At 37.5% G+C, this 17,976-nt stretch overlaps 2 protein-coding genes and 1 long non-coding RNA gene across 3 annotated transcripts; all 3 read right to left on the minus strand.

The window, feature by feature from the left end:
• Window positions 1–82: 82 nt before the first annotated feature.
• Window positions 83–705, minus strand: LOC103432728 (uncharacterized). The gene is made up of 2 exons (XR_529033.3): window positions 563–705; window positions 83–369 (listed from the first exon to the last, which is right to left on the minus strand). It is a non-coding gene; the product is annotated as an uncharacterized lncRNA (long non-coding RNA).
• An 8,816-nt stretch (window positions 706–9,521) lies between these two features.
• Window positions 9,522–14,110, minus strand: LOC103432733 (protein FAR1-RELATED SEQUENCE 6-like). The gene is made up of 3 exons (XM_008370926.4): window positions 13,285–14,110; window positions 11,008–11,566; window positions 9,522–10,101 (listed from the first exon to the last, which is right to left on the minus strand). The coding sequence occupies exons 2-3, from the start codon at window positions 11,557–11,559 to the stop codon at window positions 9,880–9,882; spliced, it is 774 nt and encodes a 257-aa protein (XP_008369148.1). The 5' UTR covers window positions 11,560–11,566; window positions 13,285–14,110; the 3' UTR covers window positions 9,522–9,879.
• On the minus strand, window positions 14,109–17,787 carry LOC103432732 (protein FAR1-RELATED SEQUENCE 5-like). Its single transcript, XM_070820438.1, has 3 exons — window positions 17,618–17,787; window positions 16,069–16,481; window positions 14,109–14,568 (listed from the first exon to the last, which is right to left on the minus strand). Coding segments are annotated over exons 1-3 (603 nt in total). The 5' UTR covers window positions 17,619–17,787; the 3' UTR covers window positions 14,109–14,379.
• Window positions 17,788–17,976: the final 189 nt, after the last annotated feature.

Consider the following 17,976-nt stretch of genomic DNA (forward strand, 5'->3'; position numbering starts at 1 on the left):
ACGTGCAAAATTAAAAGGACCAATTTGCGACGAAAACAATTTAGTGCTCATAGTGGGAAAAACCGAAAAATTCAGGGGGGAATTTGTCAAAAACCTAGCTTCTTGTTATTCATTTATTTTTTTGAAGGATGGAGGATATACATATTATTCTTGAGCAACAACAGTTGCTTCACCTTTGTCGAGCAACTCATACATAGTCCTGGTCCTCTTCTGCAAATCCCATTGGTACATTTTCCACGGCATCGCCGCCACCATCGCCACCGCAATTCCCATTGCTATCTCCTTCACCAGGTTCGGCCCTTTCAGTGGCGGATGCGGCACCCTACCCGCCGCCATTACACACTGTCTCTATATCGATATATCCTTCCTCTACCATCACAAGAACAAACACCATATTAATTATTTTTTGTTATTTCAACCATGCAAATTTAGAATGAACGTAGAAAATTACGGACTTGGCTACGCTAACATGCATTTACTGATATCGCATTTACTGACTACATTGTCGATACCTCGATAATAAAATGAATTCCACTTACATGGACGGTAGAGAGAGAGATACCTGAGGGGGAGTTCGGAGGAGCAACACAGATACACACTCTGGTTTCGCCGTTAATCGAATGTTTAGTTTTTGGTTTAAAGCTTCAAATCGTCGGAGTGGTTTAATTTATAGGCAAATGTTGAGAAATCCGATTGTGATTGGGTACGTGTTAGTTAAATACGTAGTCAAATGCTGCATTATAGTCTGCAGATTTGGTGATTTCTGTTTTAAGGGAGAGGGTGTGTGTATTTGTGGAGAGAAAGAATGTTGATTAGGCTTGATATATATATATTTAGTTTTGTGAAGAGATAATGAGAATGAGGATCCTCTCTCCGAATCCTGTCTAGATCCTCAAATCGTGTCCGTTCATTGTACATCGTGCGATCAGTTTTCGTCAAGTATTGTTCATGTTAATTTTAAATAAAAATATTTAAAATGATTTCTAATCGCAGGATGTACGATAAACGGATACAATACGAGAATCCCCAATACCCTCACAAAGAAGATCCAGAGAGGATCCGCATTCAGATAATAATGTCATTAATTGCCGGTATTCCTCTTCAGTAAGAGGTCTTAGGTTTGGTTCTCGTCAAAAAATAAATTTGGATCACATTATTGTTAGTCCATTGTGAGCCTAATCCCACCTCTTTCATTGGGGTGGATAATATTGTTTGTTCAAAAAATAAAAAGTCATTAATTGTGTTATGAATTTTTTATAAATCTAGAATTATATTTCAACTATTCGAAAGTTTTTTACAAGTGAGCCTCTATCTACGATGTATGGACACGGATACGGAAATATGCAATATGTATTTGTGTGCTTTTGGTTGAGTATAGTTTCGATAAGGTCCGCCACTTGAATATTCTAGCAATTGACGATCTTAACATTGAATTAACACCAAATTTTTAGTATGCTATTATAGATATTGTTTAAGGACCTTAGGAACTTACTAGTGAAAATCTAGTGGTTGGGGATCTTACGGAGCAAGTGATGTAAGATCATGGACCATACCTTTGATTGACGGTTTGATTCTCATTAAATGTCATTGTGGGAGACTTATGAGAGTTTTGGGTATGTGAATTTATCGAGAGAATCTAAATGTGGACTTGTGCTTTATTTTTGGCGGTGATAAAGCTTGATGTCTTGAATTCCATGCTAGAGTGCGTTAGTGTGGACCTCAGGTGAGTGACTTTAATATAGGTGATATTGGTGATTACCCTGTTTTCATAATTGTTATCCTATGTGGATATGACTTGGTTTTATAAATATGTTTTCTATGGAATTGTTATTTTTAATGCTTAGCCATTGAATTAAGTTTATGAAATGAGATTTGACATGTAAATATTGAAATATGGTTTGATTGGTTTGATTGCCATGTTGTGATGAAATGTGAGGACTAGTGGTAGACCGTTAACCCGTGGTGATGGGGATTTGTTGATTCAATATGGTTTCATCTTCCGCTTCGTTGATTCGTTCTAAATTTAGTATTTGTGCCTTATTTCCCTTGGTTGAGCTTTTGTAAATTAGGTAACTTGTACTTGTCTCATTTCTTTGAGCCGTTGTATATATGGTTGTTGGCCTTCCGCAATTTCGTTGAGTGGTGGTCCGGAATCGTATCCACTCAGATTCCATTGAGAGATGGTCCGAAATCCCTCCTACTCCGCGATTTTGTTGAGTGATGGTCCGTAATCGTATCTAGCTTGGGTTTCATTAGTGGTCCTGCTTGGTTAATCCGCATTGGGGGACCGTACTATATATGGATCGTGCTTGGTTAATCCGCGTTGGGCAATCCTTATGGCCAAGGTATAAAATATCAATGATATCAAAAATATCGGTAGTCCAAAAACATGGAAATATCAATGGAAATATCGGGATATTATCGATATTGATAAAAATAATATGGAAACCACAGAAATTGTAAGAAAAACTTGGAAATTTTTATTGAAACTTTGCATTATGTTTATTTAGTCAATTATCTATTAGTTTATCACAAAAATTGGAAGGAAATGCGTTGCATGATGGATTTAACTTATTTAAGTTGATTATATAGCGAGCTGGCAAACATTGTAAGTGTAGAAAATATGTAGTAATTAATGAAAGAAGTTTAAAAACACCATAATCATTTATATATAATGAATTAGTACAATATTTTACACTTTATACATTGCATGGTAAGATACATGAGTGACTTAGTACCACATAGAGTTCCTATGAGGTTCAAAATTTTCACTATCTTCATCATCTCTATGTGTAGAGTAAGTGTATTGTGAAGAGTAGTTATCAAATGATAAATCCCCAAAATAGTTTTTCATGTAATTGTTAACATGCCACCCATATGGATCCGAGATTGGTTGACGTTGTCCATAAGCAAAATCATTTGAAGATTGAGTCTCGGATTCTTTCCATGAGTCGCTCGTTTCCATCCCAACAGGAATGGGATATGAAAGGTAGGGAAATGGTTGGTTATGAGTATAACCATAGTTACTACTTCTCACTCCAACAGAGTCCGAAGTTATAGATAACAAGTCATCTTCTTAACTTGACAAAATCCCCTTGCCTCTTTCTCTACGAGTATAGTCCTTCCCTATGGCACCAATTCCTGGTCCTACCCGCCTACTGCCATGGTCCTCATCCTGTGTTGCATGCGTGAAGTTTGCCTCACCAGTGAAGGGGCTCATAAATCCGGGAGGTGGTCCAACATAGTTTCCATATCCACCACTACCTCCAGCTCCACCTCCGGTGGTAGATGAGTCTCTTGATCTTGTAGTAGAGCTATCATTAGTATCAGCATGATCTTGTGGTTGTGTAGGATTGGAAGAATGTGGAATTCCAGTGTTTCTTGGTCTTGGGCGCAAAAGTTCTTCGAAAGAGTCAGCGCTGCTAGATCACACCTCCTCCTCTAATACTCTTTCTACATTTATCCCTTCATTACGTGCTTCTTCAGCAACTTTGGGAGCTGGGTTGCCTTCATCATCATCTAAATGAAGAGGTCTAATTCATTGATAAAGTTGGTTAGCCTCTGTATCATCATCTTCAGCAACAATATCAAACACATCTAGTGGGTCACCACGGTCGACATGATCTATTTCTGCTTCCTTATCTCAAATTTGAAGCTTCATGTTGTAGTAGCAATAAACTAATTTTTCCAACCGACTATGAGCCAACCTATTTCTTTGCTTTGTGTGTATGAGTGCAAATGTACTCCAATTTGTTTTATAAGTAGATAAGGAAGTTGTTTGTGATAATACTTTGATTGCTAACTTTCTCACAGTTGGTGCATTAGTCCCATACATGATCCACCATTCAGCTATAATGAAAAACAATGTTGATAAGCCTAATAACTCCAACAAATTCTATTATAATAGTGAAATATGTTTACACTCACTAGGAGACATTTTTGTTCGAGCAGCAACTGATGTTGATTCTCCAAAAGTTCTTCTTGCATCTTTAAACCATGTTAGCTGAATTCAATAAATCGTGTTAGTTTAACCCAACAATGTAATTATTATAATTTAAGTAATTGTGTACCTCATTTCCAAATTGGCTAACTGCTGGTGATGCAGGGTTTAATTTAGAGTATACATTATGTACAACACATATAAGGGTACCATCATCTCCAACACCGGGTCTGTATTGGTATCGAGGATTCAAATAATATGTTGTTCAAAGAAACACATACTCTAATAAGAGAAATAATACTTATGCAACTAAAGAAATGAATTGCAAATTATGACATAATTTATACCTGCTGCATGCAAATCGTGGTATAATGTTTTATACCATCGGTCATCAATTATCCTTATGACCCACCTTGCACCATGATTTCTTTCCAAGTCATCCTTCACTACACGCATCAACTCATATATTGCCCCCATAGTAGGATACACTTATGTGTCAACGATCCGTAAAACTTTGTAAAGAGGTTCAAACACTTGGCGCACATGTTCTGATTGAGTCCAAAAAGCATGATCAAACACTATACTTTCCACCATACGACCTGCATTTGAGCGGCTAAAATTGTGGTTGGCCCAATCGTCACAAGTGAATAATTGCTTCAACCCTGCTTTCTTCTTAAGTAGGTTGTCTAATGCAATATAGTTGGTGGCGAATCGAGTGGTAGATGTACAAATAATTTCTCCTTTGCAAAATCCACGCATCTTTGCCAACAACCAACTGTGATTGTAAATATAATTTGTGATCGTTCTAGCTCTTTTTACCATAGAAGCAACATTTTTTCTCTTCCCCATTGCCTCAAACATGAGATCAATACAATGAGCGGCACATGATGTCCAAAACACATTATGATGTTTCATTAACTTTTTTCCAGCTTTGACAAATGCAGAACCGTTGTCGGTCACAACTTGGACAGCATTATGCTCTCCCACCTCCATGATTACATCCCTCAATAATTTGTAAATATACTTGTAGTTCTTTATATGGTCTGAAGCATCAACAGACTTCAAAAAAATTGTCCTTCCCTTGGAGTATACCATGAAGTTTATGATAGACAATCTAGTCGAGCCAGTCCATCCGTCACACATGATTGTGCAACCATTAGTTTCCCACTTTGACCTCAACTTGTTAACATACTCGCCAATGTCTTTATACTCCATATCCAAATATTTGTTTCTTACCTCATAGGGAGTGGGAGGTTGTACTCCAACACCGGCATGTTGACATCCCAATACCATATTTTTGAAATGATGTGATAATGCCTTCTCAGCAGGGACATTTTCATAGATAAAGAACTTGCTAATTAGACGCCCCATTCCCTCTTTCACATTACCTCCAGTGAAATAACTCCAAACACTCTTTTGACGTGCTTTGGATGACTTATATAAACTTTGGGCTATTGGTGGTGTTGGTTGTGATTCTCTAACACTTGCTCCCCATCTCATTTGTGCACCACCACTTGTCTCGGAACCTTGTGCTCTATTAGGAATTTTATGAAGGTGTTCTCTTTCCCATGCTAACTGTTTGGAGGTACATAATGCTTGTTTCAAACGGCGTCGTTCTTCAAGTCTCATGTCATCATCACATTCATCCTCATCGTCATCATCATCACTGTCAACCGCTTGGCCAATGACTTCTCCTCGTAGCCCAGCTCGAATATTTTCCATTCCATGTGTTATCTTTTCCTTCTGCTGTTTTTTATTTTTTAATAATGTGGTGATGAATGCCTTCACTTCTGGGGGGGACACTATCGCATCGTTGGACATTATGTGCTAGATCTAATCCACTAAGATGGTACTTAAGTCGTGTCACTCCGCCACTCTTCATTACCCGACCACAATATTTGCAAATTGTGCCATGTTTGTTTCCGTCTATTGGGTCTCCATGTTCCCAAACTGGATCACGTTTAGTAACTCCACTGGACATCTTAAACGTACCTATATTTATTTTTCATGAAAATTAGGCAATTATTTTTTTGCCAAAAAATATAGTGACGGAAACATATTAAATAAGAAGTAAAGAAAATAGGAAGTAAAGTTATTCTATAGAAGAATTAAATAGGAAGTCAAGAAAATGATTGTAAGAATTTAAGTAATTATAAAAATAATATGGAATAATAAACCTAATATTAATGAATAATAATCCAATTTGATAATAAAATAATAAATAACATTAAACATATTAAAATTATTCTAGGGAATAATTATACAACATTACTTAATTACTTCAAAAAATGAACATGCAAGTATAAATTACAATAATATAAATATAAGTTCGCAAACTTGCCTTAAATATGAAACCTTTTGTGTTGAAGGTCTAGAATGGATCTGGAATGGCTTTGAAAGGGGTAAGGGAAGAAAAAGAAACGAAAAGGTGTAATAGAGGTTTTAATTTTCGAAAGGTCAAAAAATGTGTGATGATCTGATACTCCACCTCTGAGAATGTGATAGAATAACATAGTGGCACACGGTTTTGAATGGTCTGAAATTGTAAAAGTTGTCCATGGTCTGATACTCCACCATTATTTTTGTCCATGGTCTAAAATTGTACAAGTTGTAATTGTAAAAGTTGTCTGGGTTTTGAATTATTTAGATGATTTTGAATAAAACCACCATTATTTTTGTCCATGGTCAAAAAATGTGTGATCATCTGATACTCCACCTCTGAGAATGTGAAAGAATATCACGTGTGGCACACGATTTTGAATCTTGATGCATGAAACCACCATTATTTTTGTCTTGTAAAAAATTGTACAATTCCTAAAAGCTGTAAAAGTTGAATTATTTAGATGCTTTTCTTTTCTCACACCACCTACACACACACGCACACACAGAGATCCACACACGCACAACACACGCACACAGAGACGTCAGTCGTCTCTAGATCCTTCTCTCTTCTCCCTCTCCTTTTCCCACAAACACACACACAGATCTCACAGATCTCTCGAAGTCTCGATCCTTCTCTCTTCTCCCTTCTCCCACACACACGCACAGAGACCTCAGTCTCTCGATCCTTCTCCCACATGGCCTTCTCCTCCTCCCTCGCCTTCCTCCTCATCCGCGTCTTCCGCCTCGTCGGCGAACCCAAGAACTCTCCGGCGAGTTCTCTTGATCCTTTTCTGGTTAGGTAAGCCCTCAATTCATCTTGCATGTTATGTGGTGTGGTTGAGAATCGAGATATACTAAGTTTTATCTGGTTTTTTTAACAAGGTTTTAGAAGGAGATCGACCCGGGGGAAGGAACACCCAGCTCCAGCGAGGCCGTGAGGGTCGAGGAACTTTCCGAACACCTCCGACCGTTTCACGGCAAACGGAAGTTATAAAAACATTCCTCTCCTCTTGTATTTCATTTTTATACTTAGATCGGAGTCTAGGGTGCTCTTTTACAGTCGGTCGGAGCTATAGAAGCTCCGGCGTTCTTCTCCGATTGCACCAGTTCAAAATTTCACGATATTATCGGTTATATCGTGATATTATCGATAATATCGCGATAATTTGACGAAAAATCATTGGATAAGTGTTAAAATATCCCTCTCTCACAAAACTGACATTATCGGCGAAATATCGTCGATAATATCGGCATTTCAAACACTGTTTAAGGCTATGTATGCTTAGGAGTGATCATGATTGGTTAATCTGCATTAGGTGATCATTTCTTAACAGATGTAGGAGTGACTCTGCTTGGTTAATCCGCATTGGGGGGTCACTACCTACTTGGTTACTTTCTTAAGGGTGGCGTTGCTTGGTTAATCCGCTTTGGGGGGCCACTTCCTCTTTGGTTACTTATGTAGGCTTCGGCCGAACTGGGTCCATCTAGCCCTAGTTTTTAATGTGCGTATGATCGATGGTTTTTGAGAATCTTGTGATTTGAATTAGAAAAACTGTTGGATATCTGGGTGACTCATTCGGAGTTTCCAATGACTTGATGATGATTCCATAAAGCATGATTCTATACTGGATGTTTATAGATTATGATCGATGGTCTGTTTTAATTGAATATCACATACTTGTATTATTGTCACTCACTCTAGCTTCGTAGCTTACCCGAGTGTCTGATTTGCCCAGTGTGTTATCTCCATGATGTAGGCATTGATTTTACTTATGACAGGTATGGATAGATAACGAGAAGTAGCTTGGTATTTCAGTTCCGTTGAGTGGTCTGGAATCTTTGTTTTTGCTCATTTTCATAAGGTTAGTCTAGAACCCTAGATTTTTATGAATGAGAATTACCCCCAATAGACCTTGTGAATATAAATTAGAAGTACCATGTGTATTACTCATAATCCAAGTAGGGAATTACATAGAATTTCTTAATTAAATTCGGGAAATTATATGTTGTTTCATTAATTGATTAATATAGTTAGATATTAATATCGTGCATCTTGGATTTATGGAATTGATTAATTGACGTGATCGCGAAATGACGTTGGGTATGATTGAGATTATTATGATTAGATTAGTTGATCATTGTGACTTGAGAATAATATTGTGCTTCGTTGGTTCTTTGATATGTTACATACTATGAATTGAGGTATTATGTGAAACAAAGTGATTTATATGATAGATAAATTGGAAAGCATCTGTGTGAGAATGGCATACCGGCGTGCATGATAAGGTGATATTTGTTGTTTGGAGTTAAGGTTGATGTGTAGTGTGGTACTTTATGAGTTCTGTTAGAAGTATTTTACAAAAAGTTCCAGAGCTTGACGAATAGTGAACTACGAATGACTTAATCCCTATTGAGGGTACGTAGGCAATCTAACGAGGAGGTTAGATGCAGCCATAAAGTAAGCGAAAAATTACTTCGAAATTTGATTCTCGAGTTGTGATTTGCCATATCCCGGAGGCGGGGTATGTAAGATATACGAGTATTTAGTGACGTCACGTATCGATCTTGAACATATATCGGGATCGGGATCATGGCGTGACAGGTTGTCTGTTTTATAATACGTATTTGTGTAATTTGGACCATGAAGGATTCCTTAATGTGAATGAGGAGCCAAAGAGGATCCTGAAATCCTTTAATCGTGTCCATTTATCGTACATCATGCTATCAGAAATCATTTTAAATTTTTTCATTTAAAATTGAACACAAACAGTACCTGACGAAAACTAGCAGCACGATGTACGATGAACAGACACGACAATGAATCCCCGAAATCCTCACCAAAAAGATCCAGAGAGCATCCTCATTCCCTTAATATTATCTGTTTGGCTGCTTAGAAAATTTTTGAATTCCAACGATAGGTACTTATTACAAGGATGAATATAGCGCCTCCCAACGAAGAAGGTAAGGGCAGCAGCTCGGGAAGCTTCTTTCGTGCGTGCTTGGCTTCCTACTGAGTTCGAGTGAGGGTCTTTCACCTGAAAGTTCTTGCTCTTCCACTGGTTACCGGCTTATGACCTGCGGGTAACTAAGGCTCTACCCTCTCTGCGGGAAGGTCAGTACGGAAGAAGGCTTGACAACGCCGGGGGCTTGGACAGAAATGCTTACCAATTCCTACGGGTGCATATTTAGTCCACCAACAAAACAAAAATTACAGTAACATTTCAAATTTGGTAAGAGAGGAAAACAAAACTACATTACTATTCAACAAGAGAAAGACCCAGAACACTTTGAACATATGAGTTCTAACATTTTATCAAGTATTTTGCCGATGTGCTCATAAAGCCTTCACTGAGGATGAGCACCTTGATCCAGACACCAAACTTCAGCTGCCACCATATTTTCTGAAAGACAGCCATTCTGTGGACTTAATTTGTCCTCTGTGGCAACCTTGACCGACACCATAGGTGAATTAGCAGTTACGTAAACTCCAAAAACTGATAAAATAGGTTGCTCATCATCAACGGCAAAGCAAGGGGCAAGAAAAGGTACAAGTTGCATTAACTCCATCCGCTATCCGAGTCCTCTGATTGTTCCTCCTCAATTTCTTTTATGCTCTGAACTGTATCCGAAACTTTTTTTGACATGTGCTCTGTGTGTTTTTCCAAATCTTTCAAGATCATATTTAGCTGTTCTTCATATGCAGCACAACGTCGCTTACATTTTTGCCTCTCGTTGTACAGCTCAAGGGACAGCTCTCGGATTCTTTTATCCTTCTCATCCTGAAAATTAGGAGCAATGATTAAGAGTAATTTAAGATGCTATTAGGTCACTACATCATTGTTTTTCATTAAACATGTCACTACATCATGGGAAAATTTAAGATGCTAAACCAGGGATCTTAGAAATTAATAGGCGCAATGATTAAGAGTAATTTTTTTTAATCTGTGTTATACTAGCAACAATTATGGGTGCTTTAGTTTTTGCTATGTCAATAATATGTCTGTTAAGTCTCCTGGAATATCCGTCCACGTAGAAAAGTGGGTATTCACAAACAGACCATAACTAGGCAGTTGGTTGATCGACACAGGTATAGATGAGTTTCTGTTAACCTAGTTGGAATTAACATAGGAGGACTTAAGTTGGAGAAGTCAATATGTAAAGATAAATGAATCCTTTTGCATGTCTACTAAACAACAGCTTCATATAAAGAGCAAGGAATGTTTAGCTTCAACTTAACGGCTAATGCAAGATGATTCCAGGCCTGGACAAGTGCCTGGTAACAATACGCACAGCTCTTCCACAGTTGAAGGCATGGATTAGCATGTTAACCATTCTGATCGACAAAGTTTTGTTGCTTTACCAACAACCCCAAAGTTTAAGCTATTAGCATGTCAATTAACAATTCTTTTAAAATCCAGCACTTCCCTTTGTGCGTGGGTCTCTCCTCACTAGTTTTGTTCGATGACCACTACTTTCCCAAAGCTTAAACTATTAGGACATCGATTAACAATCATTTTATAATCTAAAAGCAAATCCGTGATCCTTTTTTAATTATTTGGTAATCTGTTTAGTTTTCTTCAACATTATCATTGAACACAGTATTTAGTACCAGTGAGTTGGTGACAAATCTTCTTATGCAAACATTTCATTCAGTATTATGCTAAAAAAAATACTCCCCAACATACCTCACTTGCTAAGTGCTTTCCTGATCCCCGCCATGGAACCTTGCTGGGACTCATTAGTTTGTGATTATGCTCTTTAACAAATTTTGTGACTACCCACTTCGGTCCATCTCTTAGAGCTAGCCTTATCATAGCTTGACAGCCCTCACGGGTTACTGGGGGTGGAGGAAGAACTCTGTCTTTTCTGTGCACATACTTTTTTGCTCGAAAGCCTTCTTTTGAGCAAACAAAATCTTGACCAATAATCTGATTATTTACTCGTGAACGACGATTGTGGTGTATCCGTACGGTGAAACCGGAGCGTCTGCCATATGCAACATAAAATTCTCTAGCTTCATCTCTTGAGTTGAACTCCATGCCTATATACGGTTCTAAAGCTTCTACGTTCATAGGTAGATCAGCTGATTGTTCTTCTGTCTCCTCTTTTTCATCTACACACAAGTCCAAATTCTCAGGAAGCACACCTTGTATCCCTTCATTATGTTCATAGGTTTCAGCATGCACATCTAGGTCACTCTCATCTGAATCAAATCCATGATTAGATTCGTGATCCATTACGTTCCTACAAGAAGAAACAACAAAATTGACTAATCATTTTCCCAAAAATAGGACACATAAACAACGACAAAATAGTAGGTCAACTTCTACTACAAGTGATTTGCTTGACAGCAGAATTTTTAGTTTCAAAAACCTATGTATTGTCAACACTGCACTTGTCTATGCCCCATTACTGTTTCTTAGAAAGAATAGAGTCTGAGGGAGAAGAAAAGCATAAGAATCGAGGGTTTACAGGGTTTACAAAAGCAATACTTAAATGACTTAAGTTATACTTTACATATTGCAAAACATAAATAAATAAATGCAAACACAAGCACTAATAAATAACTGGAACGCCAATAACACAGTAATGACATGTAACAGAAGAAAAGTGACCCATTACAGTAGGAGCCATTGTAATTATCCTCAAAGTTTCATATTCATCATAAACAACAAAGGTTTTCACATGTATGGTTATGTATACCATACGGACCATTAAGCTTTGTGATAATAGGACCTAAAATAAAGCTGAAGAACGGTCTTCAAAACATGAAGTACACAAGACTTAGTCAAGATAATGTTCTAAGCATCGAAAGAGGAGAACCGTTTCCAGGTATTGGATTGCCCAATATGCGTGACTCAACCTTTGTTCACTGTGTTAAGACAGCTATATTCTGTACAAGCAATGGAAGTTTCATAACTAAGAGCACTCAAATGTGACATGAATCTCTCTTCAGATTCCAGATTCCTTCCGATGATGGGTGATTCGGATAAAATAAGATTGATAAACTAGGAGAAGGTTTCTCACAAAAAATAAACTAAGAGCAGGTTTATCGTTGCATGAGACAAAGACTATAGAGTAACTTAAAGCACAATAATTTTTCAAGCACAACATAGAGGACAATGTACCTTCAAGAGGGAAGTTTCTCAATAGGGCATTTAAAAGAGAAGCCCTTGATTGCAGAGAAAGCAAGAAACTTAGGAATAAGGCCGTTGGCGTGCAACTTTGACCAACCTAATTTTCAAATTAATAAATTGCATCTCTTGAAAGAGGCACTCTTTTTCCCATTGCACCAGTTTTCGAGTCTTTCTAATGTTTGGTTACCTATCACTTCACAAAATTTATAGTATAATGGCAGTCTATCCCCCACAAAAAATGTAGTTAGACTTAGAGTTCAATTACACAATTCCGCAGACGGTTAGTACGAAAGTAGTCAGCCTTATAAAGACAGACAAGAACCTTACAGACCCAAAGGGCATTTTGCAAATCATTTTCTTACATTAAATTCGAATGCTGAATGTCCAAACAAAAAAATTAGAAAACATAGGATAGTCTTAATAACAATCCAATTGTCGAAACAAATAACATGAGCCATTATATCTCTTGGTACGGTAAAGATTAAAACACATTTTGAACTAACAGTCCAACATTGGTTTCTTAATTTAACTATTTATGTAAGCTCAGCATCATGATTTCACCTAAAAACAGTCAAAGTTGATAAATACACACACAGAAATCATAGTTTTTCACCAAAGTTGCGAAATTTTACGAAGAATGCGGCCAGTTTGTGGTTAAACAATCATCAAATTTGCTTCAAATCAGCATCTAAACATAATTAAAAAAAAAAAACCTGAGCCCTGGAGTTATAAATACGAAAAGCATCAATTACAACAGTTAATCATAAGAAACTTAGCAAGGGAAAGCAAAGAAGAAAGAATAAACAGGGTTTGGTTTTAACTCACAGTCGCCAATGACGAAAGGTTTGAAGAAAGCGGAAGTCCTAAAACGATCTGCGCATGGCAGCTCCACGAGCCCAAGTGGTAAATTCTGCGGGGTTCGCTGGTAGTGGTGGGTCCCGCAGGAGATGGAGAGCGTTGGAAGGGCGGAACACGGTAACAGAAAGACCAGCCCGAGGACTCCGGACTCGGAGGCGGAGCTAGTCTCAGTTGCTGGGGATGTACAGGAAGATGCTTTTCGACTAGGAACCGAGGGAAGTTTTCACACCAAAACAAGTAGCCTACATTCTGTTTAAGTGCGACCAACAAAAACAAAATTTCTGCGTTTACACGCGCTATATACCCTTTCACAATATTTTTTGTTAAATTATTAAATCTGGTGTAACAAACGCACTTTTAAAAGTAATTGCAAAAATAACACTCATTCTATACGTGTCACGTGAATTCATCAATGGCATAAATAAACTGGTGGCTCAGTGGTAAATGGCAAATTACGAAACTTCTTTAAAACTTAAAACTGAAGATCTCGAGTTCGAAACCCGATGATGGTGTGAAAACCAAACTTGTGACCATAAGGAAGCTGAAATGGCTCTGTGAGTCTTCCTGACCTCCGAAAAGAGTAGATAACCGTGGATTACCATCAGTTATCTCCCTATTTTAAAATTAAAAAAATATATATATATCAATCCATAAGGAATAAATATTCCAATTCAGTTGATTCACGAACGTCATATCCCAAGATTAGAGCGTCGCGAAAGGTTGGTTTTTAAAACAGGCAAGACTCACGGGCCAAACAAATAGCAGATCCAGGGGTAATGTTACCCTAAAAATACTGAAAATGAGAAGAATCTCTCGATTCATATATTCCTTAGGTCTAGTGTCTAAAGCTTGTCATAAATAATGAGCCTCCTTTGTTGCGGCCCAAACGGCAGCTCTGCTCAGAAGCCCTACTTTGTCATGTCCCCATCACAATCTCTTGTATATTTACACTTGAAAGATAGAAGATTCAGAAGCATCCTATTTCCTACTTTCCTCAGTCTGGAGTTTCTGATTCGACATTCGAGAAATACAATTAAGGCCCTCCTAGAAACGAAATCATACTCACACAACTGTTTTAGCTTCAAGCTCTTTTAGCTTGTTAGAAACCGATTGAACTTTTGTTGAAAGGTGCGCGTTGTGGTCTTCAATATCCTTGATAAAGGCAAGTAGCTGATCTCTATACGCTGCACTTAACCGCTTCTTAACTCGTAGCTCTGCAGATAACTCCTGGATTTTCTTATCTTTCTCATCCTGGAAACATATGCAAAACGATGATCAATGAACTCTGGGGGAAACGAGTGGGTACAGTGTGTGCTGTGTTAATCTCGAGAGGGAACACAGCCAAGAAAGAAAAGGAAACCGCATATGGAAACAAAAGATATCTCCCAAAACCCAACAGATTTATAAAATCCCCAATGGCAATAGAGCACTATACATTGGACGATTCAAAAGTACAAACTTTCACAAAACACAAGTTCTGAAGCATCTGAAAGGAAGAAACCATGAGTACAATGATAATCAAAAGGCTCACGAGTTGAATATTTTGTGAGAGCATCAATGTGGTATAAGAGATTTTAAGGCCATAAACACATGCAAAAACAAGCTGTGTTCAAAACGGAAAAGGAATAATTAAAACACATTCAGGAATAACAAATTAAGGTGTTAAATTTCCAAGCTAAGCTCATCCTAGAAATTTTCAATGTTACGTACAGGATTACACTTTACATACGAAGAAAAATAAGTCTTGAATCCAATGCGGTCAGGGACTCAGGAAGGCTTCAGAACATATTAAGATTATCTGTAATTTTCCTTTTCAACATTTAGAAGTATGCTCTCCATATTAAAGTGGAAATGTAAGGAGTCAATTTAATCCTTAAAAGGAAAAAAGTTCATTAAACTGATACATCAAATAGTTCTAGATAAGCTGACATTATCAAATAAAGGAAGGTAGTTTGATAGCAAGAACGAGGGAACAAAGAAATACGGTAGCCTTCAACTTTAACTTTCACGTCTTTCTTCCTTTTTCATTTAATATAAGTTACAAGCTATATTGCACCGATACTTCAAATTTGGACAAGGGTGAGTATCGGATACCTACACCCCCATGATACCCTCCGATATTTCTTGGATACGGTCAAGATACTCCTAAGATATTGAACTAGGAATTTGGGTGGTTGTAGTTTCTAAACTCCGTTGTTCTTGTGGGTTTAGTAGGATAGACAAGGTATGTGGTTTCGGAATCTCCAGAGTTTAGGGAATAATCCCTCTGTGTTATATGGTTGTACTTAATTTTTCGAGAAGGTATGTGGATATTCCCTGTGTTATATTGTTATACTTAAAAGAACATAATGTTTCCGCTTCTTAATATGCTTTTGAAATTCTAGGATTAATATAATTATACTTTCATGGGTATCGTGATAAGTTGATTTTTGTTTTTTTAAGTATTGCATATGTCAGATTTGGTTTAGAAACAAAGAAAATATATTTTTTAGTTTAGCTCACAGGTTTGGTTACTGTTGAGTTATTTGACATGATTAATTAAAGGAAAACTAATGAAAAGTCCAAAAAAACTTCTTTTTTAGAAAAAGCCCTTTTCAAAGGTATAGTGAATAGTGCCATTGCCAGTTAAAGGTAAAAATATGGTTTTTCGTTAAAAGTTAACAGTAGGGTTCACTCGTATCTATAAAAACACAACTCATTAACAGAAATTGTCCTGCTCATGAGAAAATATGCAAAGCAAGAGAAGCTTACAAGCGTTCTGCGGATCTTTGGTGATTGAATCACTAACAGATGATTATGGTCCCCCAAAAATTTCTTGATAACCCATCTTCCAGGCATCTCTTGTTTCAACAAGACCATGGCTGGACAAACTTCTCCTTCTCCACACTCCTTCTGCATTACTTTTCTACGATTCTCAGAGACCCCTCTGCATCCAAGTCCACGAGAGATTATTGACCCATCACGCTCAGACTTCCGGGATGACAAAACACGGGTCACAAATCCAACACGCCTGGCATAATCATCATAGAATACTTTGGCAGCTTCTTCTGATTCAAAAAGCATACCCTCATATGGTTCTTGACATGGGCCAACTTCAATATTATTTGATTCCCCTCCTGCAGAAGTTTCGACTGTCCCATTCAAATCATCCATTTGCACCTCCACTGTAGCACAACGTATCAAGTTATAAAATGCACTAAGCCAAACATGCTATTAAGCAGACCGTTTAGTTCTGCATATGGATACACGAACTTGAGATTTGAAAGGGAAATGATTAAATGACCAAATCATATAAATTCCACTCAAAGAAAGCTTAAGATTTAGGAATGTGGTAATGTAAGATTAAGACATAAAATCTTAAAAAACAATCCAGCATTGGTATAGATTTTAATGCGTATTATCAATGATAGGTGTGTTTTGAGAGGTGGTCTACTCACAAAATCCTTGATGCAAAACACCTACAGTTCGGCCACACTAGTCCGTTTAAGAAATTTGCATCTGCCACTCAGCCCTATGGCCCCTAACTAAACCCTATATGCGCTAACATATAGCAAATGATATCCTTCAATGCTACGCGTGTTCTAAGCAACATCAATATGTTACAACCAATTAACAAATACAACATCGCACACTGAGAAAAGACTATCAAACCTCACCATCCTCTATTTGACAATGCTATATACGGAGGGCAATGGTATGAAATCTCAAACAGACATGGTGGAACAAATGTGCGAGATGCAATTAATAGGATGTACATGCTTTGCCGAGCACACACAAAACAAAAGATTATAATAACACTAATACACGAAAGCTAAGCTATATCTCCATCGACTCTCAAGCTTATTTAAAATCTCAGAAATAAGAACACCAGCGCACTCAAGACTTCACCGGTTCCTTTTAGTTTACAGTGCAAATAAATCGTATTTGTATCTAAGAAATCTTTTGAAGAAATTCCATGTCATTTCGCGTTTCAATAATCTTCACGAAAGGCATGAAAATGTGGCCAAACATCCACACCCTTAATTTCTCTTCTCATTATTCTCTTCTCCCACAAATTTCGATTACCAATTACAAATACAGGAAAAGTAGTGTGCCCACAAACAAATAGGAACTTGAATGAGCTCAACAAGTAGAATTGCACACAAAACAAAGTCAATCAATCAGAGGGTATCAATATCATCAATGGCGGATACACAGAGCGTTTAATAACAGCAGAAAAAACCACAACAAGAAGAAAGAAAGGTCGTATCTTTTACTGTAAAATATAAAACAGAGAAACGGAGAGATGGGTTGGACTTACTTGAACCCCAACAGGATTTGGATTTGGATTTGGAGTCCGGTGGAGGTGGTGGTCGGAGAGAAGAAACGGCGAGCTTAGATTTTGAAAGAGGGGAAAAAAGATGCCTCCGAGTTTTCACTTTTTCAGACTGTTTGAGCGTCAAGTGTTAGTGTAAGAAGAACCGCACGCGTGGTTAATCATCGGAATATACATTTAAAAAGGATTTTGAGTTAAAATGCGTAACTCTTCACTTTAGTTTCTTGACAATAAAAATCGGTACATGTAGTTCTTAATTTTTTTCACCGTAAATCATTTTGGTACGTTAGTGAAATATTTGTTAACATCCTTATTAAAATGTCACGTTGACGACTACGTGACCA

This window comes from Malus domestica, chromosome 04 (genome assembly GCF_042453785.1).
Source record: "Malus domestica chromosome 04, GDT2T_hap1".
NCBI lineage: Eukaryota > Viridiplantae > Streptophyta > Magnoliopsida > Rosales > Rosaceae > Malus > Malus domestica.